The sequence below is a fragment of the Labrus bergylta genome, chromosome 6 (genome assembly GCF_963930695.1).
Source record: "Labrus bergylta chromosome 6, fLabBer1.1, whole genome shotgun sequence".
NCBI classification, from domain to species: domain Eukaryota; kingdom Metazoa; phylum Chordata; class Actinopteri; order Labriformes; family Labridae; genus Labrus; species Labrus bergylta.
In genome coordinates, this window is record NC_089200.1 from 11,153,029 (window position 1) to 11,177,875 (window position 24,847).

A 24,847-nucleotide genomic window follows, 5' to 3' on the forward strand; every position below is an offset into this window, starting at 1 on the left:
CTTCATGTTGTGCAGACAGTGCTAACAATAGTGTACACCTTGTGATCAGTTTTCATTAATCCTGAACATTATTTTTTTATATTAAATATTGTATAAAAAAGTTGAATACTGCCATATATTTGGAATACATATCTCATTCAGCTATATTGACAGTCAGCCCTATTGGCCTGATGGGGTTCTGAATATACTGTATGTTGGGCTTTATTATCTATGCTTTCTACACAGGCTGTTGAAACTACAAAGTAATTATTGATAGAAAGGTGAATAGAGGAACCATTTAAAAGAAAATTATATAACATATTTGTGCTGTGCTCATGTCTTTGACAAGGCATGATTAGTAACCTTACTATGACTGTGTTTGTCTTTTCACAGAGGGAATCCCTCAGGTGTACTACTTTGGTCCTTGCGGGAAATACAATGCCATGGTTCTGGAGCTGCTCGGGCCTAGTCTAGAGGACCTGTTTGACCTCTGTGACCGCACCTTCTCCCTCAAGACCGTCCTCATGATAGCCATACAGCTGGTAAGACCTGGAGGATTGGCACAGCATGTTGAAATAAACTGACTTAAGTTAGTTCAAGCTCTACAGCATTGGTTGGGGGGGGGGGGGGGGCACCAAAGATCTCAGGCCTTATTTAAACCTTTCATTAACATCCATCCTGGGTGATCTGATGGAAAACGTTATTGCAAAGTCGGAACGCACCCAAATGCCTCTTGAATTCCAACAGCTCACACCATATACGGAGGTGGTCTGGCATACATTTATCCAGATTGGTTAGGTAGTGGAGACGTTCATCTGCCCTGGGCAGCAACAAGGACCATTCCCTCAACTAGGAGAACAATGCTGCCTCCAGCTTGGTGTAAACAAAGACTCATTCAATCTTGTCAAACAGGCAGGAACTTATTTGCACGTGAGGCGGGCAAGTAAATCCGAATACGAAGTTCTAAAAGGAGACGCATAATTAATGCAAAGTGTAAACGTCCGTATTTAAGTGTTATCCCCTTGGTATCTTACTACCCAGGGTGGATGTTGGCGCAAGGTACAAACATGGCCTCAGGGGAAGGGGAGGGGGGGTTTAACTGAGGCTGTCCAAAATTTAAGTTGCATATATTCACTTAAATGATAATAACACACTTACTGAATAGTTTATTCAAAGGTCTTTTAGTAAGAGCATGTGTGTGTAGCCCTTATCTATTGGGATTTTATCAATGAAAACAGTTAAAAACTATTTTTTTGGATGGTAATGTATCATTTTCTTTTCCTGTGGGTTCTGGGGATCTAAGCTTTTTTTAGATAGAATAAGAGAGGGACTCCAGGGGAAAATGAGTCTGGCAGCACTGCTTTAAAGGATATGTAGTGCAGCTCTGAATATTTTTGTATAGTAGAGTTAGTTTTTAAAACTAAAGGAAAGAGAAAAATGTCAAGTCAGTGGGTTTGAAAATGAACTGCACATACTTGTTGTTGAAACTCATGTGATCTGTTTAATGTTCGTCTAGATAACACGGATGGAGTACGTCCACACCAAAAGTCTGATATACAGAGATGTGAAGCCAGAAAACTTCCTGGTCGGGCGACCAGGGAGCAAGAGGCAGCACACCATCCACATCATTGACTTTGGTCTGGCCAAAGAGTACATAGACCCTGAGACCAAAAAACATATCCCCTACCGGGAGCACAAGAGTCTGACTGGGACAGCACGCTACATGAGCATCAACACACACTTGGGAAAAGGTAAGAAAGTCTCATGAACTGGCCAATGGTTTGATTAATCCTTTAGAATTATATTCAGTTTAATTGAGATGTATAAACGTTGATTTTACCCACAGTGATATGTTGACCCTTGGAAACCTAACTACCTGGAAATCAACAGTGTATATTGAAGCTTGTTAAACTTTATCCGTCTTTCACAAATATCTCAAAAGATTTCTCTGCTGCCTAAATTCTGGGAAATTTTAAGCCCTTAATCACCTCTGTTTTCCTCTTTGGCAGTTTTGGCCAACAATGTGCCATGCAGAGAGAACAGTCTGCATGTTTTAAGTCCAACCAATCACCTCAAGAAGGTGAATTCACTGATTACTCGCCCTTGCTAATCAGTGGGTGGAATGAGGAACACAAACCTGCAGACTGTTGGTGCTCTGTAGTTTAGGATTGCCTCCCCACCCTCCTTTACCCTGATGCTTAATCGCGGCCTTTCAAACTGTACATAGTTAATTATCACTGCTGGGTAATTGTGCTGTATTTTGTACTGCACAGTAATTATTAAACCTTGCCAGCTGCTTCCAGTATGAATTTGTTTCTCACAGGTAACCTAATTTTCCTCTCGTTCGGTCTTTTCCAGAGCAAAGCAGAAGGGATGATTTGGAGGCGCTGGGTCACATGTTCATGTACTTCCTCCGAGGCAGCCTCCCCTGGCAAGGCCTAAAGGTACTGAAGTGTTTTGACATCGATGGAGATTTATAACAGACTCCCGTATAATCCTCGCAGTACGTGGTAAAGAGATTGATCTCTTAAGACTGCTCTCCTCAGGGACAGAGAGCCTGATGTTTACTGCACTTTCTCCATCACACTGGTGACATTTCAATGTCTCCACACGGATGTATGTATTTGTGTTGAATCTGAAAGAGTAATAAGCACCATCTCTGTCACTCAGCCACACAACTGTTGAGACTTTTTTGATTTTTTAATTCATTGTTTAGGATTCATAAATTCTTTCAAGTTTTTATTTATTTTTTATTATTCCCAGCTGAATAATTCCACTGTTGACCCCTTACTCTACAACCAGCAAGCATTGAACGATCTAGAAAAAAAAACATACAAATGGTTAAATAAACAAAGTGGATATAGATTGATTTCTTTGGCAATAGGGGAAACTGTTAACTTTATATTTTGGCTATTGCATTAGAGTTAAAATGCAGATTGAATGCCAGTAGCTCTGAAGTGCTTAATAAGTGCTTGGATTTTACTCTTTAAAGTCTGTATTAACTGTGACTCAATATAAACTTGATCTGTGTTGATAATGAACAGTGATGAGGTGATCAGATATAAATGATGGAAGAGTCATACCTCATCTGACTTTGTCATCTGTCAGCCAATCACAATCAAGAATTCTCACTAGCCACAGTATAAAGTCGGCTATTATTTTCTCTCTTCTTGGGCAATGTACCAATTGGACTTGTTGTCTAGGTGCCACTTAGGTCCTTGTCTGAAAATACTTCTGTCAGGTATTTTTGAATTTATATTTTTTTAAACGGTCAACTGAAAAAAGGTGACCATTTTAAAATATATACATTTGGTTAACTAAGACAGAGCTCAAAGAGAGGCGGACAGGTTATGGCTGCACATGATTGCTGGGTGTCAGTATCAAAGGTTTACAATAGAACTGACTAGAAGACAAGACACCTCATCTTCACATTTGCTATGTGGGAGGCAGCTCGTGGTAGACAAATGTGAGGGATGTATGAATGTGGAGGATGATGGATGGCTCAGGCCAGTTCTCACCAACACTCAGCATAACAGTTGGCATCAAAATACAGTAAAGGAGCACAGATGAGCAACTATGGAGTGTAACGGTATACAAACCTGACGTGGGATTCTTGCTAAGTGTAGAGCAGCATTTATGGGATTAGAAATATTTCTTTATTTTTTTGTAGTCGATAATTGTAAGCTAAATGAAGAACGATAGATGATATAAGGTACACTGACAACTTAATGCTTCCTATCAAACACAAGAGTTGTACAGGGTTTCTTAGAACAACATTCAGGGGAAATAATAGACATGACATTGTTTTACAAAGTCTACTTAAAAGTTGAAACACCTTGTGGAACTTCTACATTAGCCACAAATCATTTTGTGCAGTAATAAAGTGCACACAATGATTATTAAGCCTTTTGCTATATATCGAATATTACATGAATGTTATCAAAGGAATAAAATAATACTAGAATGTCACTAGTTTTCTGTAAGTACATTAAACTGCACATTGAAGAAATATATTCCCCGTAAGGTTCACATGAATATTAAATGAGCTATGGAGTCTAAAACTTCTAAGACTAGAAGTCTAAGACTTTTCACTTGGCTGTTAACTGGTGATTTCTGCTATATTGTTTGGCATTGAAATCGGTTTCTTAAAGGATGGACTTTTTGAGCCATTCGAGAAATTGTGTCTTTTTGGACTTCCACGTTGGCTTGATTTTTCAGTCAGTGAACATTGGTTGACAATATTTGTGTTTTTAGTCTCACAGTCGGGAGGGGGATACAAATGTTTGGCATTTTTAAACTAAAAGTTCCCATTTAGTCTCTGCCAAAGCTTGTTGTTTTTAACATGCTGCACAGTGCATCCCATTTTTAGTGACCTGGTGAAAGTCTGAAGTGCCATGGCAGACAGAGTGATTTATGCCAACACAACCCCTCAGTGTTGTATTTGTTTAATAAGGATTCAAGTACTCAGAATGACTAACCACAGGATGTCCATCTTTCTCAGTGCCCAGTTACACCTGAACATTTACACTGCCAGCAGCTTTACATTTGCTTACATTCTGAGCGTGATGTATTTTTCTGTCTCTCTTCTCTTCTCTAGGCGGACACTTTGAAGGAGAGGTATCAGAAAATTGGGGACACCAAACGGGCCACACCCATTGAAGTGCTTTGTGAAAGCTTCCCTGGTCAGTAGTATCCACTAGTTTCACTTCGGTGTAACTACATTTTTTTCCATATTTAATGATATTTCGGATTTATTAATATTTTCTCTTTGGCTACAGAAGAGATGGCCACCTACCTGCGCTATGTAAGGAGGCTGGACTTCTTTGAGAAGCCCGACTATGACTACTTGAGGAAGCTCTTCACCGATCTGTTTGACAGGAACGGCTATGTCTTTGACTATGAATACGACTGGGTCGGCAAATCACTTGTGAGTGCCTCTTACAGAATCATCTCACCCTGCTGCTCTGGAATCAGTTGATTTGACCATGTAGTTTTCAGTTGTTGTTTGTTGACTGTAATAATTTCTCTGTAACCCATAAGCTGTAATTTTGTGAAACCCTATAATGCCAAATCTCAACTGTGAATTATGGCCATGTAAGTTAAAAACATACAGAGCCAGGGGAGGAAGTGATATACTGAGAAAATACTCAACTCTGAGATTAAAGTCTCCTGAATAGGTAAAGCAGTCTGAAGGGCTGTGAGGAAACAGTTGGAGTCAAGCGGTTGCTCGATTATGGCCAAAAATCATAATCACGATAATTTTTGATTGATATTGACATAACGATTATTAAACACAAGTTACTTGATTTGACAACCTCTGCATAACATGCATTTATCAAACGTAAACACTCCTAACACTTTCACATTCTGCACAAAAAAAAGAATAATAAATAACTGAATATAAGTCTGCTAGTTTTTGAGGTAGTGGTGATGTACACTTGTTGCCAAAGTACAACAAACACTTTGAAACATTTACCACACGTGACATAACCCCCCCCCCCCCCCGCAACAAAATGAGCGCAACACAGCATGCGGTAAATGTGAAATCTTGATGATCTTGTTTTTGTGATCGTGGGAAACTGGTAATTGAAATTGAAATTTGATGAATTGCCCAATCAGTGATGTTGTAACATCAGATTAGGAGCCGTAGTGACCCTGGAAAACATTCAAAGTGATACCATGTTGTTCCTTAAAAAAAAAAAAGATCCCACATGTTTACCTGTTTGTTGGTTAGTTTTTAAGGATAATCTCTTAAAAATGTGCATCCCCCCCTAAATATACAACTTTACTCTTACTTGGGTTTTTCTGACTATTACTCCCATCCCCAGGCCCTGGATTTCTTAACCTACATTGGCCATGATACACTTAATAAGTAAAACTTGATGTTGTGGTTCTGAAATATAATATATATCTATTATTTAATAACTTGATGACTGTTTCTCTTCCTTTGGTTTCTTAAAATTGCCTTACTTCTGACTTGGCGTTTGTTTCCTTGTGTTACCTGCAGCCCACACCTATAGGCCCCATCCCCAGTGACACACCCCTGCAGCCCAGCAGCAGAGACAAAGCACAACAGCAGACCAAAAACCAGGTGAGTTCACCAGTATTAAAGCACAACAAACACCACACCCATGCACCATCTTCCAGCCAACTGACCAGCCTGCAAGCCAGCCAACCAGCCAATCCTGTAAGTCAGGTTCCTCTGCCAAGCTACTCTTATTGTCTATCAACTTCCTGGAGAAAATGGCTGCCATTCTGTTCCACCTCTCTGTCATATCTGTGCCTGTAAAAGTCAGCTGACAGTGACGTCATCCGTCCAAATAGTCCTTGACAGACTATATGGCTTCACAAAATAAAAGTACATGTCAGACAATGAGGCAGGCTCTCTCGCTCCAGCTGTGAGACAAAACAACTTCAATTTAATCTACACACTTTGCCACGCTAAACTCCAATCATTGCATGCATGAGTTGAACATGCAAACTGCATTGTTCATACCAGCAATGACATACTTAGTGTGTGACAAAGTGTGGACTTGTTCTTAATGTCTGTATCTCTCTTAATGGCATGCTATCCGAGCCTTGTAATAATGGAAGTTTAGTTTTAGATGTCTACGTTTAGTCAAGGGGGTAAAAAAAAACGAAGTAGAACTTTTCTTAAACACAAAACATGTTACTGTACGACATAGTTCTGACTCATAGGTTCACGTAAAGCCATACAGGTGGTGCATTAGATTTTACTGTGACTTGATACCAGTGGACTCTAGACTCTTTTTACTGCCCGCCTTTTACTGTGATTATCTTGGTAACAACACTAGCAAGCAAATCAGTACCAACCTCATTTCTCATGACTGTAAAAACCTGTAACTTCCTGGTTCAAACAGTCAGCTGTTTCATAATAAAACACATGATGTCTTTATTGCTAAGTGGTGTGTTTTAGTTGGTGGGGAGAGAATAATGTGCAATGTTAGTTCTGCAAATGAAAACGAAATGTTTAAAAAGAAGCAAACTAAACTTTAGCTTGAAGTTGAAATAAGTTGTTAGCTTCGTGCCCAAAATCCTACCTGTGTTGTTCTGATTATGTAGTTCTAGCTGAGGTGATCAAGGCTGTTTTCTTTTACTCCTGCATGACTTGATTAGTGTTGATCTGTGCTTTGCATAAAATGTTTGCTTCCCTCTACTCCTCTATTAACATAGTTTGTCTTAACAAGCCTGCTTCTGCTTGGAAGATGTCTTCTTTAATTTTTTTGTTTTTGTTTCCTTGTTTTTTTTTTTTTCTTCACTCACTCCCCTTTCCCCCTTGTCCCAATTCCCTCCATCCTCACACCCATCCTCCCACCACACCGCCTCACCCTCACCCCCCTACCCTTCACCCAACCCCCACCTCCCCTTTCTCCCCACTTCACGACCACCTGCCTCTACACTTTTTGCTCTTTGCGTCAAGTCGCCTGAGCCCAAAGGAAGTGAGTCTCAGCCCACTCCAGTGACCAATAAGGAGACTCTGGGGTCGCACCTCACAGCTGAGAGGCTGGGGGGCTCTGTTCAGGTACTGCTGCTAATGCTACTGCTGCCGCTCTGATGGCTAACGCATGAAGCCATATAGTTTTTTGTGTGTGTCTGACCCCTCTTCTCACTCCACCCTGCCTGCCTGCCTGTCAGGTGATCTGTCCTGACCCTCTGTGTGCGTGACTGCGTCAGATGGTTTGAATCCCCGTGTGTCAGATCTTTGCCTGTTGTGTGTTCGCTCTCACAGCTTCATTCGCCTCATCTGCTGATGGCTGCCCGCTGAGCAGGGCCAGAAAAAGAATCTCTGGTGCAAAGCTCATGAGATAGAAAAGTAAAATTGTTGCAAAAGGCCAAACACAGCAACAGAAAACATAAACAAATTAAAATCATTTGACCATTTCCCATTTCTTCACTGTTAAAAGGTCAAATGTATGTCATTAGAAGGGAAGAGTCCTCCATAATTATTATGGCTCAAATATGACACCTAGTGTCAGCTCGTTGAATTGCAGCTTTTAAAATGTTTCAAGTCTGTCTTAAAAACATTGTATACGACCATGTGTACATCAGATCCACTTTTTGTTTTTAATATTCTCATATATCTCCTAATAGAAGAGATGGAGGCTACAACTTCAAGTATTTTATCTTTGCTTAAAAAAAATGCACTCCGTACTCTGTTAAATAAAGTCTTTGAAAGTACTTCTACTGTGGAACTCCCCTTTATGTTCCCACAGACACTGTTTCTGTCCTGAGCTACAGTGGAGGAGAAGTAACACAGTGTGGGAACTGAGTTCTAAAAATACTGTAACTCTGAAAGACACGTATTTGATGTTTCAAAAATCAAACCGCTAAAAAGAAATCCAAGCTTTAGATGCATCTCACAACATTCAGAATATCTGCACAGATTGAGGACTCTGGATTTCTTCCCCTATCTCTAATATTGGGGGTTCCAGACTACATGGTGAACTGCTCGCTGTATCCGAGAGGGCAGATAAACAGAAATATTCAGTGTGACATATTTATATGTAAATGTTCATCTCCTCCCTGCAGTCAGCTGTATGTGTATGTTTGTGAGCACTCTGGTTTTTATTCTATTTAGGTGATGAGTTCAACAAATGGCGAGCTGAACACTGATGATCCTACAGCCGGACACTCCAACGCTCCCATCACAGCACCCACCGAGGTTGAAGTGGCTGACGAAACCAAGTATGAACAAGTAGAAAGTAGAAAAAACACATGTTTAGAAAACAGCACTACTAGTTGTAGGGTTGGGGTTTGGTACAGAAGCAGTTTTTGAGTCCACATCTAGTATGATGGTCTAAACGTAATCCAGATCCTTTTGATCTCTTTTGAGTTCTTCAGTTATCTTTGATTATTCACAAGTACACCTGTGAAATGAATCCGTTTCTAAACATGCACTGAAGAAAGAGAGAGCCTGAGGTGCACAGGTAAGCAGAAAAAAACTGCAAGAGGACGACCAGAATATCTTTGGACTGACATTTTTAAAGAGGTTCAGCACACTGAAAACATGGTGTTGAGCTGTAAAAGAAAGTAATGATCGTAAGAAATGAAACTCAGTTATTCTAATATCAAAGTTAACTTTTTATACTCGGTTTACAACAATATCTCGGTTTAATAACGGCTCAACAAATAAACCTATTGCTTTTAATCTGTTCTGAACCTTGCAAGGCCAGGTGTAGTGAAGTTGGTTTCTGTCTACTACATGATATTTTTCTCCAAAAAAGGAATCAATGTCACCGAGCAACACCCCACCCCCACCTCCACCTCCCACAACTACCAGCCATCAATAAGCATTTTTCAGACGTGGGTGGGGTTGGGCCCATTATTCTTGTGTGATCTTTTTTTTTAAATTATTATTATTATTATTATTATATTACACATGCATCCATGTTTAAAAAAAAAAACCCTGATTTGAAATCTTGTTACACGTTTGCATTGGAGGAAATCTCATAACAACAATCTCTGACGTTAAATATTGACGTGACATTCTCGGGATCAGCTCACAGTACTCGATGTTTTTCTCATGGCTCTTCACTCACAAAGAATTGAATCAGAATCTTAAATATGAATATGTGGCTTTTCCCTGAATGTAATGTCTCTTTGTCTCCTGCAGGTGCTGTTGTTTCTTCAAGAGAAGAAAGAGGAAAGCCTTGCAACGACACAAGTGAAAGAAGAGAACGGAGAGAACTTGAAACATTGTGGTCACTGTCAAGTTTTAAATGGAAGCAACTACACAGACCCCAATCCCTGTTCCTTATCTCTTTCCAGCTCCCCCCCCCCCCTCACCTCTTTATCCCTCTCACCTCATTTCTCCCTGTCACTCTGTACCCCTCCTCCCTTCGCGCTCTCTCTTTCTTGTTCTCAGAGCTCCCCGGCTTCTGGCGAGCTAAAGGAATGTTGCAGTCCTACTGACTCCACAACAGACTCTTGATTCCTTTATCGACGAAATATACGTACCTGCATTACAACGGGGGGCTTGAGACAAAGTAAAAAAAGCTGTAACAATGAAACTCGAATCTGTGGCGTGAATATGAAAAAAGATGCTGTTTGAAACAGTTGTTGTATTGATTTAGATTCCATAAAGATTGCATATTGTTCCAACAGTCAGCTGTTGATCAGGGGGAACCACAAGTGGTTTGAGTGAAAGAAAACTGCTCATTAGGAAATTGTTTTATTTTTTTTCTTTCTTTCTTCCTTTGGTGTGTGTTTTGGGATCAAGGTGAAGAGGAAAAGGTGAAGTATGCCGCTGATAAATCAGAGAGACACAGGAAGCATTTCATCTATAAAACAGAATTGGAGGACTTTTATGTTTTATTTTCTTCTTCTTTTGTAATGGAATCCTCAGTTTTCAAAGTTGAATCCCTGCATTGAAAACTTATTTTTATGTTGTAGTGTTCTGGAGCTTGATTCTTTTCCTCACTCTGGCTTTGTTTTTGTCTGTCGACGTGGACTTTGTAGCACAGTCACTGGCCTCAGGTACTGTGGACGATTGAGAGAAACAGATATCAAATTCTCTTATTGTTATTGCACTTTTGGAAACAAAAAAAAAAAGAGAAAAATATGACAGTGGAAAAAAAAAACTTTAGGTTTGAAATTAACAATTAAGAAAACAACTAAATAAAGACTGATCTAGGAAGAGTCCTTCATAACGCTTATATCTGAATTATGGCCGCAAAATGTTGTCGATTTACATTGAAGAAAAAAAGATATGTCTTTCAATTTTTATTTCTTACATCAAAAATAATTTACCAGGAAATCATAGTTTGTGCCTTTCTAAGTAAAATGTTTAAAGCTCAAGTGAGTGTCGCGCAATGACATTTTATATGATCTGTCCCAAATGCTCACTGGATTATTTTGTGTCTGTGCATGTGTATGTCTGTGCATGGGTGTGTCTGTGTGCCTGTGTGTGTGAGTGAGTGCTTAAAACTCTGGAGGTTAAAGTGAATGTGTTACACGACTGTGTACACACCTTTGCTCTCACAAGCAGTACACATCCCTCGCCTTCATCCTGCACTGTGACAATCAACACATCTGTTCAGCGGTGGTGTGGAGAGAGATCAGGAATGTGTGTGTGTCTCTTTGTGTTGGCCACAGAGAAAGTGTTCATGGTGCCAGCTTGAACAACCCAAATCAGTATGAACCCTTGTTTCTTTCTTTTATATCCATATACAGTATCTCACAAAAGTGAGTACACCCCTCACATTTCTGTAAATATTGTATTATATCTTTTCATGGGACAACACTGAAGAAATGACACTTAACTACAATGTAAAGTAGTGAGTGTACAGCTTGTATAACAGTGTAAATCTACTGCCCTCAAAATAACTCAAAACACAGCCATTAATGTCTAAAACGCAGGCAACAAAAGTGAGTACAACCCTAAATGAAAATGTCTAAATTGGGCCCAAAGTGTCATTATTTTGTGTGGCCACCATTATTTTCCAGCACTGCCTTAACCCTCTTGGGCATGGAGTTCACCAGAGCTTCACAGGTCGCCACTGGAATCCTCTTCCACTCCTCCATGACGACATCACGGGAGCTGGTGGACGTTAGAGACCTTGCGCTCCTCCACCTTCCATTTGAGGATGCGCCACGGATGCTCAATAGGGTTTAGTTCTGGAGACATGCTTGGCCAGTCCCATCACCTTTCCCCTCAGCTTCTTTAGCAAGGCAGTGGTCGTCTTGGAGGTGTGTTTGGGGTCGTTATCACGTTGGAATACTGCCCTGCGGCCCAGTTTCCGAAGGGAGGGGGGGGGGGATCATGCTCTGCTTCAGTATGTCACAGTACATGTTGGCATTCATGGTTCTCTCAGTGAACTGTAGCTGACCCCCCCACCCCCCCACCCCCACCCCTTCAACCTCTGCAGCAATGCTGGCAGCACTCATGCGTCTATTTTCCAAAGACAACCTCTGGATATGACGCTGAGCATGTGCACTCAACATCTGAGGTCCACCATGGCGAGGCCTGTTCTGAGTAGAACCTGTCCTGTTAAACCGCTGTATGGTCTTAGTCACCGTGCTGCAGCTCAGTTTCGGGTTGGCAATCTTCTTATAGCCTAGGCCATCTTTATGTAGAGCAACAATTCTTTTTTTCAGATCCTCAGAGAGTTCTTTGCCATGAGGTGCCATGTTGAACTTCCAGTGACCAGTATGAGCGCGTGTGTGAGCGATAACACCAAATTTAACAAACCTGCTCCCCATTCACAACTGAGACCTTGTTAGTAACACTAACGAGTCACATGACACCAGGGAGGGAAAATGGCTTATTGGGCCCAATTTGGACATTTTCACTTAGGGGTGTACTCACTTTTGTGTGTTGAGTTATTTTGAGGGGACAGTAAATTTGCACTGTTATACAAGCTGTACACTCACTACTTTACATTGTAGCAAAGTGTCATTTCTTCAATGTTGTCCCATGAAAAGATATAATACAATATTTACAGAAATGTGAGGGGTGTACTCAGTTTTGTGAGATACTGTATTTATATATATGTTATGGGGTCACAGACAGACGTGCACCTCAATGAGGTTTTACTTGTTTATAAATCACATCATGTCTCTGGATTATTGGGCTGCAACCTTCATGAATTTACTATGTACTATGAATCTCCCTTTTTTTTTTTTAAATTCATTTCCTTGCTGCTGCACACAACATGAGCTGCGACACAGGATTCTTTTAATGAGCGATTGATCATTTTGCATTATAAAGCCTAAAAAAAACGTGAAATATGTCATGTGTTGTCCACAAAAATTCAACTTGAAATGAAAAGCAGAGAATCTTGGCATTTGTCAACCTTGCCTAATTGGCTCTATGGCTGTTTATTCTGCTTAAAAGATTACTTCAATAATGAATCTTTTCTCACAATGGCTGCAGAGTAATTTTCATTCCATCTATTTATGCCCTTAGTTGCAGCTCTGGCTTCATGTATCTCTATGACCATATTTTGTTGTCTTTTATTTCCTGGCCCACAAAAAAATGTATTATTATTTAGCTTTGTGCTCAGCCTGTGTCCAGGATTGTTTATACCCTGCCCCCCCCCCCCCCCCCCCCCCTTAACCCTTAGACAGCTGGGAAGCCAAAACATATCAAGACTTTATCATATGAGTTTAAAAAAAAGGATAATACAATTCCCTAAATACAACAGAATACTTTCATTAGATCCTGACTCTTAAATGCTCCCACAGTTAACCCTCTGATGATTGTTCTTAAACCATCTCACTCATGTGAGATTACCCTGATCACATCACTATCATTATTTAATTTAAACTTTGGATCCCCAGCCCCCTGATGATGACTGAGCAGTCATTCTTATGTTAAATACGTTTCCTTTGTAAGACTCATTTGAGCCTCAACATATTGATTCACTTTAGATTGTAGGTGACGCAAAACTTGAAGGGTCAGCACATGATTACCACAGCATAAAGGCAAGTTCCATGGAAAGGGCAGAGGGGGAAGTTTTTAGTTGTTTGTTTCCCTCTTTGAGTTAAAAAAAAAAAAAGAAGCAATACAGCAAATAATGAATGTATTGTTTACATGTCTGATCGAACAGCTGCATGGGGAAGTAAATATGAAATTGACATTTTTATATTTTTTTGCATATTATCTGCTGGTTCCTAAAATTACTATTATTTTTTACCATCCTGATCTTCTACAAACTTGCCTGACTCTAACCTTTGATGGAGATATATATATATAACTGTCCATATGTGTATGGTTTAGGGAACCACAGTGGGTTTGAATCACTCATCATGTGAAGAAAGGAAAGAGGAACTAACAGTGTTTGGTAACAGTATTTTAACTCACGAGTTTTTAACCGCTTGAGTACTCATCCAATGCAGACAGCACCGGGGGCGTGTGCATTTCAGAGCTATAAAATATCTTAAAGACAACACAGATATCCAGATGTTTCCTCGGAGCACGCGGGGTGCCCTGATGCGTTTTTACGCGTGAAATCCTCGGGCCATTACTGAATAAAAGCTTTTCTTGAAGCATTAAATATTTGTGCTGAAAGTTAAACCAGTTCAGCTGACCAGCGTAGGGAACCAGCTTGGAATAATCCAGTACATTGCCGTTATTGTTACTTTTGGGGAGATTTTTTGGCGTATACCCAAGACCAAAGGTTGAACAGAGTTTTTGCTCAACGTCTTGTTGGTGTTGCTATTTGCATCATGTATTTGTCAATATGAAAACAACGGATCTTTTACTGTGAATAAAGGAAGTTTTATCACAGGAGTGCAATCAATCATGGAGCCTTATGTGCGCACCGAGCGCTCTTTGTCGCTCTGCAGGAGGTTATGTTTTGCAATGGGACATTTTCAGAACGACCTGTGTGCGTCTATGTGGTTCACCTATCTCCTGGTCTACCTCCACAACGTGCTGGGCTTCCAGAGCACCTACGCAGGTGTGCTGCTGCTCATAGGACAAATAGCTGACGGCCTCTGCACGCCTTTGGTTGGATATGAATCCGACAAAACATTAACTGGCATCTGTGGAAAAAGAAAATCCTGGCATCTACTGGGTAAGTTATTGAAGACAATTCTATTCTTAGGTCTTTTTTTTTTTTTTTTTATGACTTAAAGAAAGTGAACGCTTGAAGAAGAAGTGTGAATTATTACTTTCCTCACCTTTTAATAAGTAAATTGCCCCCAAGTGGAATTTAAATATCAGTTAAAGTGCTCACTCGAAGTAAGTAAACATTTGTATTTCTTATTAGGCGATGTTAAACGAGTCATAGTTTGTTTGCATGGCACGCTTAGGCCTTTATGATGCTAAAACACAATATGTAGACTCGTTTAATAAGACGTATTCCTCCTCTACTTTCCAGGAACTGTTAGTGTTATTATATCGTTTCCCTTCATTTTCAACCCCTGCCTGGCCTGCACCGACAGCAGTCCTCAATGGGCTCAGATTGTATACTTCTCCCCCTTCATCATCATCTTCCAGTTCGGATGGGCAGCCACCCAAATCTCCCACCTGTCCCTCATCCCGGAGCTGGTGACCCGGGAGAGCGAAAGGGTGGAGCTCACTGCGTACAGGTGAGCTGATGTCATCGTCCTGTGCCGGATGTTTATTCTACTTGTGAATCAGCTGAGTTAGCTTTGAGCTCATTTACATCTGTAGTCTCTGTAAACTGTCACTTGTATCCCCCGAAGTCCCACAACACTGCAAGCACACCACAAGCTTACATCCCCTAAAAAGTGAAGAAAAATAAATCACATGTGCAGGTGAGGTAGAACCGTCCAATACTGTGGGCTTATCGCAAAACCTCCTCAAATTATGCAAACAAAGATACAAATAAAATAAAAACAATACAAATTAAAATATATTGAACCCAGTTAAAATAACAAACATTTAGGCTATAGTGCATAACACAGAGGATTTCATTTGAACACCTTTTTTTTTTATGTGGATGAAACAGAACAAAGAAATGTTAGTTTAGGTAGTGTGTGTAAAGTGGATTTTGGTTGGAGACCAGGCTAGTTTTCTCCTCAGACTGTCCTGATGCCACCTGATGCCGCGGTAAATCATGGGGTAGTAAGTGTGATCTTTGTTTACCTTCCGAAATGTCTGACTATGAATGTTGTTTACCTTGTGATGTTCACATGATTATGACTCTGTGACACAAATATTTAAAGGGAATATAGCCTACACCCCTTCAGTGGCATGCAAGTTGAATTTAAAGCTGCTCTTTTGCCTTAAAAGTAAGTGAAGTGTCCGCAGACAGGGCATTAAAAATGATGATGTCATTAAGTGAAGATATTTTGTGTTTGTTCATAAATCAAGAACAAGAACAAGAACAACACTGGCAGCTGTGGGCTCAGTAAGTTGAGTCTGTTGTCTCTCAACTGGAAGGTTGGGGATTCGATCCCCAGCTCCTGCAGCAACATGTCCGATATGCCCTTGAGCAAGACACTTCACCCAGAATTGCTCCTGCTGCTTCGTCTGTGGCGCATGAATGTGTATGAATAGGATTTGTTCTTTTACATAGCAACCTCTGCCATCAGGGTGTGAATGTGTAGGTGTGACATGCAATGTAAAAGTGCTACGAGTAGTCAGAAGACCAGTAAAGCACTATACAAGCTCACCCATTTACCATTTAAGCTTGTGATTTAGTGTTTTGTTTACCTACACCATAACACACTAACAGTGCTGCAGCCATCCCTGATTTATCTTCCGATATCCTCGATTTTTATGACATGTCCTTTAAAATGTCAGGAAGTTGTTAAGAAGATTGATCAGAAAGTATTTAAGACCAGGGTGAACTCTGTAAGGAGATGTTCAAAACCATAGATATTTAGTTAACATCACATAAGATCGAAGAATGAAACAAACTTCATGCAGGTCTGAGCAATGTTGTTTGTTTTTACTTAATTATGCTGATTATTCTTCTTTTTGCATTCAGTCCCTCTTTTGTTAAAGCAGTTATCTGAGATTTATATCTTTAGGATTTCTCTTTAGAATAATATATCACTGACATGTTTAGAGATCTGTTAACTGAGGTAAACAATGTGATGTAAATTAAATATATTAATATTGTTCCCTTAATGTAGACCTGCCACTATGTCACTGATTATTTGCTGTGCGTGCTTGCATACATGTTTAACAATATGAAATATGTTGGATTCTGCATCTTAACAAAAGATGTTCCTAAGTGACAGCAGCATTCAAAGAATCTCTTTTCCCCGCTTTGGGACAAGCAGTCATTTATTTTTGTTTTACTGGACTGTTTTTGGTAATTCTTCTCTTAACAATTTACTTTCAGTTGAACATACAAACCTTGCGATCATAATATTTAAAAGATAACTATTCTTTTCGGTTTTAAACTTGTTTTTGAAACTGTGGGGCAGTTTAACAGTTTATTTCAGCTTTAATTGTTAAAATTCAGGAGTCAGTAAGCAGTAAAAAAAAAAAAAAAAAAAAAAAAAAAAAAAAAAAGGCGTCACTTGTTGCCAGTTAAATCACCCGTCATCTTCAGGTCAAAGCGTTGAAAAGGACAGATTTCACAACATCACACACGAATGATGTGGCGTGTTCTTCAATTACTTCTCTTCCTCTCTCTCTTCTTGTGGTCTGCAGCTCTCGCCTCATTCCCGTGTAGAAAGTTAAAAAGATTCTTTTCAGTCATTTATTGTCCAAACTATGAGAGAAGAACAGCTGATGAAACTCTGCTCAGTTGCAACATGAGATTTGTGTCACAGACAGGTTATGGATAAACTGCTGGAAGTAAAGAGTCAAATGTGGCTGAAACAGCAGCCACATTTCTAGTGAAATCAAAAACGGGAAGTAACTCGACTATTTCATCATTGTATCCAGAGCAGCTGAGATCCTGAGGCTGTAATGTATTTAAATTGTAATACGTATGAGTATGAATAAGAATCCTCTTTGTCTTCTGTTACTACTCCTTAAAAGCTACAACAAACAAGTTTGAATTCATTTTCTTCCTGTTCAGGTATGCCTTCACTGTGGTGGCCAATATCACAGTGTTCACTGTAGCCTGGCTGCTCTTTAGATTCCAGACTCCACACAGTATCAGCCCTACCATCACAGACAATGTGGGCCCAGTGGACATCCCTCTGTTCAGGGTAACAAGAGTAATACCTGACCACTTCCTACACTGCAAAATCCCTTTTTTTAAACCTAACTTTTGCCTCTCTGTCTATAGGATCTGGCCCTCATTATGCTGGGCCTTGGGGCTTTATTCTCTCTGGTTTTTCATGTGGGCACAAAGGAGGGGACATTGGCCTCAGAGAGAGAGAATCTGCTGATCACACCTGCCCCGTCACAGGATGCCCCACCTCGTACTGTGTTTCAATGGAAGAATTGGCTGAAGGAGCCCTCCTTCTACCAGGTGACTCCTACACATAATTCAAATAGTTTCTTCTCCTTTTACTATGGGAAGCTCAAATGCCATCTACTGCTTTGTTCCAAGTTATTAGTCAAATAAATATAGGGAATAAAAATCCTTATAATTCTAATCCTTACTAGCTGACAAATAATTTGGAAGACATTGGATAGTGACTATCCAAAGGGATATTGAGCCTTAATTCAAGCGAAAGCATAGTTGTTTACCAATCAACAACTGTCAGACAACAGCCACCTTATAGCTAACATAAATGGCTAGGGATTGACTCCTTACATTTAACACCATCAACACTACAATGTTAGCTAGGAAGTGGCTAAAAAGTAACATAACTTTGTGATAGTGGTCCACAAAAGGAGTTCATTCAAGCAGCAATCTCCGGTGTTAAAAAGTGCAAGGTGCAAAAAATCTGTGGCTGGCCCCAAAAGTAGAGGAAACCCGGCTTGAGCCCATTTTAAAATGGGCTTTCATAACAGAAATAAACGTGATTAAAGCCCCGTACAAATATCGGTTTAAGCTGATTTATGTATTAATAAAAACTGTATCTGTTTTGATTAGTCTATATTAAGGCTAACGTGGCTGATTTGACTAACAACATAGTGTTCTTTGCCAGGAGACAAAGGCTTTATTTGAACTAAATCCCACCGCTGACGTTGAACTATTGACTTTGTGTCTGTTGTTTTCAGCATTTGGAAAATGCTTCCTATCTTAATGACGAGCTTGATGAAAGTACTTGTTTCTGGATTTGCTGCAAGGTAGTTGGAGTCAGCATTACAAATATGGCGACTGCCATTGCTGCGTTTCAAAATGCGTCTTAAGAAAGTAATGGGTGATATCACTGAGACTATATCCATGTACTATACAGTCTACGGTTATAGCAATAACACAGTAGAATGGTATTATAGAAGCATAACCCCGAGCAAGACTTGAGAGGAAAATGGCCCCTGTGATATGATGTTTGTAATTCTGGATAAAGTTTGTTGTCAAAGCTAAATTTACACCTTAGCTGACTGATAATCAGTCACGCCTGTTGTTTTTGAAGTACTTATCCCTGCCTATCTTGTGTCAAACTTCATTTGAGTGGTGCAAAACACCTAACTCCAAATGAAATTCTCAGGCTTGGCTACCTGATTTGCATCATATATTTCCTCATTCAGATATATTGTTGGTAACTTGGACTGTAAAGTTACCAGGATAAGCTCTTTAACCGTTTGCTATAAGTAAATGTGATGGACTTTTTAATAGGGGTAAAATAACTTGAGAGTTTACAACCTTCAATTAAATATAGGGCATTGAATAAAAGTATTGACTGTCAAATACTTAACTTCCTGCATTCTGTGCATTTATTAAGTAAAACGACTAAATCAGTAAAATACAGTAATAATTGAATTTCTGGAGGAAGTTTTCTTTCAGCAAGATTTAAGAGGCCATTATTCACATGGTAATTTTATTCTGAGGAGTTTTAAGTAATTTACGTGGAAAAACAAGTTTATTGATTCTCTCACCTAACCCGAACTCTCTCTGCCTCGTGGTGGAATTATAAATTACCCAACAAATACATTTGTCTACAACTGTTTCGTCACTGTTTGTAGTTAGATTGAGCCGAATAAATGCTCGCTATAGTTGTAGTCCGAACTCCAAACCTTCTATAACAGCCTAAATATGTTTTCTAATCCGAGATTTCACCACAATACAGGAATGAATGTATTCTGAGTCTATCCATTATGGAGCTGTATGCCTATTTAAGACTATAGGTCTAGAAAATTCTTGTTAAATTATTAATTGATGGAGCTAAAATGTGTCGATTGCCTAGAATTCTAGAGGAAAAAAAACATGAACATGTCATTGATTTGATTAACTGATGATTGATTGATAGTACTCGACTGTGTTGAGTATGACATTTGACTTGTGTCACAGCAGCTCCATTTACAACAAAAACATTCAAGAATAAAAAATGGTTTCGTTTGGAGGTGTCAAACGTCTTTCTGAAAAAACATGTTTCCTTTGTTTGATTTTGTACCAGATGGCTTTCCTGTACATGTGCACTCGCCTCATAGTCAACTTATCTCAGACCTACATTTCAATTTTCATCACCGACTCACTGATGTTGCCAAAGGTAAGGCCACATAGCGTTATTTCACACTATGACTTGTGTAACCCATTATCATCAACATCAAACGTCTGTGTTGCAGTTTGAATACTTATTTCATCCCCTGTGCCTCTCCTCAGAACTTCATTGCCATCATACCTCTGGTGATGTATCTCAGCGGCTTTGTTTGCTCATTGGTCATGAAACCAATCAGCAAGCTCGTAGGAATCTATGTGAGTCTTTAACCAATAAGATATATATATATATATATATATATATATATATATATTCATTTTTTATACAACTATATTATAATTTTGCCATCAACACTCCCATGTGTATAAATTAATTGTCCGGTGCACGATTTTTCAGCCATGTTTCTCTGACATCTCTCAAATACTGTCATACTGTGTTCAAGGTAGTTAGTTGTATAAATATCAGAAATTTTAGTACTTCAGTATTGATCAGAAACTACATTTTTTATCAAGGGTAACAATTCAGAGGGACAACGAGCCGTATTAAAGTTAAAACAACATACGTGATCACCCATTAGCTTCTTTCTGACAGCAATGATACAGCTAGGCTAATGTTAACATTCAGCCGCCTCCTATTGCTAAATATACTCTTAAATAAAGTTTCTGAATTCTAACACAACTTTTATTATAACACAAGTGTTATAATATAATATAAGATAGGCATGACCAGGAATAACTTATTTGATAATCCACAAGCAACCATCATACAAAAGCCAATACTAGCATAACTACTACCTTGTTAGCGTTACCGTGAGCAGAAAGAAAATGTCGGCGTTCAGCCACTTCATAGCAGAAAGTAAAATTAGCCAGGAAGTGCATGAATGCTAACATGATGTTAGCCAATAGATCGTCAAATATATCATTTTTAATTTAAAGATTTTTTAATGTCCCTGAGAATTATTTTAGCAACGGTTTTTCAAACTGTTTATCAATCAGGACCTGAAGTGAAATGATAACGAGTTGTCTCACTACATAAAGATACAGCAAGACAACATCACATCATTTAATACATTACACTCCCACCCTGAGTGTGATGTCAGAGAAAAAAAAAGGCAGACGAGTGAATATGGTGAATTAAACTGACAATTATGTGTTTGTTTTTAGATTACCTATTTATTCGGCCTGGTGCTGGTGTTTGTGTTTGGCATCTGGGTGTATGTGGCCAAGCACATGGGAGCTGACAGCATTTATGGAGCCGCCGTGCTGCTGGGCGCCGGCACAGCTACAATCCTGGTTATGTCTCTTTCAATGACCGCCACGCTCATTGGGGACCAGACGGTAAGTGGAGAGAACATTATTTAAAACAACTACAGCTTTGGAGGAGAGATGTTAATTTGATGCAAAAAGCAATAGGAAGAAGCAATGAAAAATAAAGTCTTTGTGGAAGTACAAAAACTTACAGTTCCTTGAGTGTCCACTAGAGGCTTTCTTCAGAAGCCCCTAAAGTCACATAAAGACCCCCATTCTAAAATGTCCAATATTTTAAACGCAGACATACACATGTTTGGAGCCTGGTTTTAAAAAAAATGGCCTGAAGAGCTTATTTCTTTATCAGCAAACACTGTACTGGGAGGGATTTTTGTTTTTAAATGTGCCCTTTCTGATTGTATGGAGGATAAGAGTAATTCATAAAACGGGTCGCGGCTGAAATGACTGGTGGGCGAGCATGTTGTAACAGTTTGTCAGGAGGCTTAAGGCCCGCCTCAGCTCCACCTCTTTACCTGTTACTAGCTTGACTTAAAGTTTGAGTCAGCATTTCCTTCATGGTGAACGCCATCAATAGGCTTCAAAAGTCTGCTTCAGAAACAAATGGGTGACGTCACTGAAACTTTGTCCATGTTTGATACAGTTCATGGATATGAATGATAAAATGTGAAAAAAATCTATCAATTACTTCTCCCTGTGTATCCAAAGCCTTATATATCCTACATCACATTACAGGATTTATTTCTATTTGGTTAATGTTTGCCCAGGAATGTTCTGAGCTTTTCTTTTTTTTTTTTTATAAAAGTTCAATTTGATCAGTTTTGAAAGATTGAAAATCTTCTTTTAACTGAATCAACCTGTGAGGGCACTAAAACTTTGCCATTCAGAAAAATGGAGAAAAATCGAAATGCTAATTTTATCTTCCATGTCCTTAAATTTCATTTATCATAAAGCACATGATTTTGGGTGAAACTTAATCACAAGGCATAAAAAACAGCTGCTTCATTGTCTTAAATATCACCTCAGTATAAGCCGTTCATTCACGGGAGTAGATCTACAGTTCGATAAATGTATAAATGTGTCTGAGGTCACTGAGGGGAGGTTATCAAATCAGTTTGTTCTGGTAACAGTATCACAGTCAGGCGAGGTGAGGACAATCTCAGCTGTGAAATTAAGGCTTGTATTGGTGTGTCAAAGCACTTTGTAAACATCTGTCTTGAATGGTGCTATATACATAAAGTTATTTTTATTATTATTATTATTATCATTCAGGTTGCTAGCTGTATAAATGTAGCCAATTTGACAAATATGGTTAAACCACTTGGAGCAGAATCAGCAAATAAAAGATAATAAACAGAGAATCCACAGAGACATTGAGCTATATTTCAAGAGGAATTTAACATATTCAAAAACATTAAGTTATGTTAGTCAACAGCTAATAGTAGCATTAGTCCAATCTCAGCTTGTATTACATCAGCTTGCTCTCCTATCATGTACAACACAACAGACATACCTGTGTTAGCTTAGCATCAATAAGGGCTCAATGTCTATCCTCATTTTCACATGTATTATCTTTACAGTAGCTGATCAGTACTGAAGAGATACAGTTATATTGATTTGTGAGATGGATTATGTTTATATGATTCAAACCAGTAATACAACACTATACTTGTTTTGTGATCATCTCGTATCTCTGTTTAATTAAGCAGCAAAGTGGAGCCTTTGTTTACGGGTCAATGAGCTTCACAGACAAGGTGGCTAATGGTCTTGGGGTCATCCTCATCCAGAGCCTCCGACCATGCAAGTAAGTTTCACATTTTAGCAGACCTTGTTGCCGATGTATTAAAGTGAAAGTCGAAAGGAAGCTGTCAGCAAAGATTTTTTACAGACAGAGAATTGAAAGCTGTTGTGTGGTTGATCTAGATGTTTTTCTCTCCCGGACAGAATACAAGGGAATCTTTAAGAACTTCTGTTTTTTTAATAATTAGAATAAGCATCAGGAAAAGTTGACTTTGAAACCTTAATATGAAGCCACATCTTCTTGTGACCAATCGTATCAGGTTTAATGTCTGTAAGTTGTGAGCTGTTCAGTCAACAAGCATTTTCAAAGATCGGGTTAATATTTATTCACCACTTATGTTTTTAAAGATCTACATCTTCAAGGAATAACTGAGACATGGAAAAGATGCATGCAGTTTTTTCTTTACATGTAATTTTGTGTAAATAACAAACAAATAGAAAAACAACTGCATAGTCCATTAGCAAATGGCTTTGTGCAAATTTCTCTTTTCTAAATAAAGTACCAAAATAATGATTTTTCCTTCTTTCAGGTTGTAAAAAGAATCTCATTGATTTATTTAATACCTCTGCTTTGCTGCTGTTATTGTTAAATGCTCAACCTTTTTTGCTCCTTCATCTCCCACAGCACAGAAGCCTGCTGTCCGGACTGTGTTTGGTTCTATCGTGACGTCATGGCTGTTGTAACCGGGGGTGTGGCCATTGCTGCAGCAATTTGCCTGTTCACAATTATGACCTGGCCAATCAGGATACGGAGAAATTAGGGTTCAAAGTCTGTGCTCCAATAATTGATACTGTTTGCTTCTGTGAGAACAAACGGACAGCCCCTTGTTATAGATACAATAACTTACAGCACAGTTTTGTCAATGTGTCATTTTTATAAATGTTGTTGTTGGACAAGGGAAACCTTGCAAAAAAATGTAAGCCATGCTGCCACCTAGTGTATGAAATAGTATCTACACTGCCTCCCAGACTTCAAAATAAGAATTATATAGACCAAGGATGGACAACTTTGGTCACACAATTCTCACTGCCAGAGGGCCAAATTGTAGGATACTCTTAGGTGGACTTATAATTCAACCAAAGGAAGGAATACATAGCTACTGATTCTAAATTACGACCAGTCAAGACTACCAGCGATGCTCCTTTCTAAAATAACAAATCACTTCAGTTCATTTGTAATTTTTATCTCCCGGTTATGGCCACAGCCTTCAGATTTTGTCATGTTTTCTTCATGTTTCCAATTAATTGATATGTAAAAACTGACCTGAGGGCCACTTTGAGTGTTGAGGGCCACCAGTTGCCCAACCCTGATACAGACGATACAGGTAAAAATGCGTCATTAAACAGTCTTTAGATGGATTCAGAGGTGTGAAATAAATGTAGGAAGTGAAATCCCGCTGAGACTCATTGACACAAATTGTTATATTTTATATTTTTATCTAGATGTTTTATTAGAAGTTTAAAAAACTGCACAACTTAGCCGAACCTGGGGACGCACAACTTTACAGACATTTCACATGAGAAAAATACTTTAAGTGACACTTGCATGTCAAACGCACTGGAACAAAACAGAATTTTTCAGATCAATTCAATTTGGTGATTTAATTGATTAAATAAAAATGCAACACCCTTTTAAATCAATGATCATCAGATATGTTAAATAATAAACTTGTTCTTTGTTTTGTCTATGACCATGGTATGTAAACAAAGTATACATCAACATATAAGAACCAATTTCTGTCATTAAAGGAATAATACCAGAAATATTAACCAAGGACTGTGCTGTTTTGGTGAATTCTAATGTGTCATTTTTGTTCCTCCTATAGTCACAGCAGTAACGCTCTTGACTGATTTCA

General features: G+C 39.0%; 2 protein-coding genes across 7 annotated transcripts in view; both read left to right on the forward strand.

Annotated features, from left to right (window-relative positions):
* csnk1g2b (casein kinase 1, gamma 2b) overlaps window positions 1–10,797 on the forward strand; it is a 38,210-nt gene extending 27,413 nt beyond the window's left edge. For 2 of the 5 annotated variants that reach the window (XM_020655708.3, XM_065955727.1), the window contains exons 4-12: window positions 373–521; window positions 1,496–1,730; window positions 2,338–2,423; window positions 4,577–4,661; window positions 4,758–4,906; window positions 5,987–6,070; window positions 7,421–7,522; window positions 8,579–8,685; window positions 9,614–10,797. In XM_020655708.3, the coding sequence (XP_020511364.1) occupies window positions 373–521; window positions 1,496–1,730; window positions 2,338–2,423; window positions 4,577–4,661; window positions 4,758–4,906; window positions 5,987–6,070; window positions 7,421–7,522; window positions 8,579–8,685; window positions 9,614–9,668 (1,052 nt within the window). In that variant the 3' untranslated portion in view covers window positions 9,669–10,797. The remainder of the gene's footprint in view (window positions 1–372; window positions 522–1,495; window positions 1,731–2,337; window positions 2,424–4,576; window positions 4,662–4,757; window positions 4,907–5,986; window positions 6,071–7,420; window positions 7,523–8,578; window positions 8,686–9,613) is intronic. The other 3 variants (XM_020655725.3, XM_020655732.3, XM_020655740.3) reach the window with 3 other exon arrangements.
* A 146-nt stretch (window positions 10,798–10,943) lies between these two features.
* mfsd12b (major facilitator superfamily domain containing 12b) lies at window positions 10,944–24,761 on the forward strand. Of its 2 annotated transcripts, none has more exons than XM_065955726.1 (9): window positions 10,944–14,519; window positions 14,826–15,036; window positions 17,451–17,583; window positions 17,664–17,849; window positions 19,885–19,977; window positions 20,091–20,183; window positions 21,090–21,263; window positions 22,898–22,995; window positions 23,617–24,761. In XM_065955726.1, the coding sequence occupies exons 1-9, from the start codon at window positions 14,246–14,248 to the stop codon at window positions 23,750–23,752; spliced, it is 1,398 nt and encodes a 465-aa protein (XP_065811798.1). In that variant the 5' UTR covers window positions 10,944–14,245; the 3' UTR covers window positions 23,753–24,761. The 2 variants fall into 2 exon arrangements, with proteins under 2 accessions (XP_065811798.1, XP_020510903.2); XM_020655247.2 differs by having other exon boundaries at window positions 22,901–22,995.
* The last annotated feature ends 86 nt before the right edge of the window (window positions 24,762–24,847 follow it).

Coding starts and splice junctions, on each gene's coding strand:
- mfsd12b (XM_065955726.1), top strand. CDS start 14,246: ATGGAGCCTTATGTGCGCACCGAGCGCTCTTTGTCGCTCTGCAGGAGG. Junction 17,850..19,884: donor AGGAGCCCTCCTTCTACCAG/GTGACTCCTACA, acceptor ATTTTGTACCAG/ATGGCTTTCCTGTACATGTG. Junction 22,996..23,616: donor CAGAGCCTCCGACCATGCAA/GTAAGTTTCACA, acceptor CATCTCCCACAG/CACAGAAGCCTGCTGTCCGG.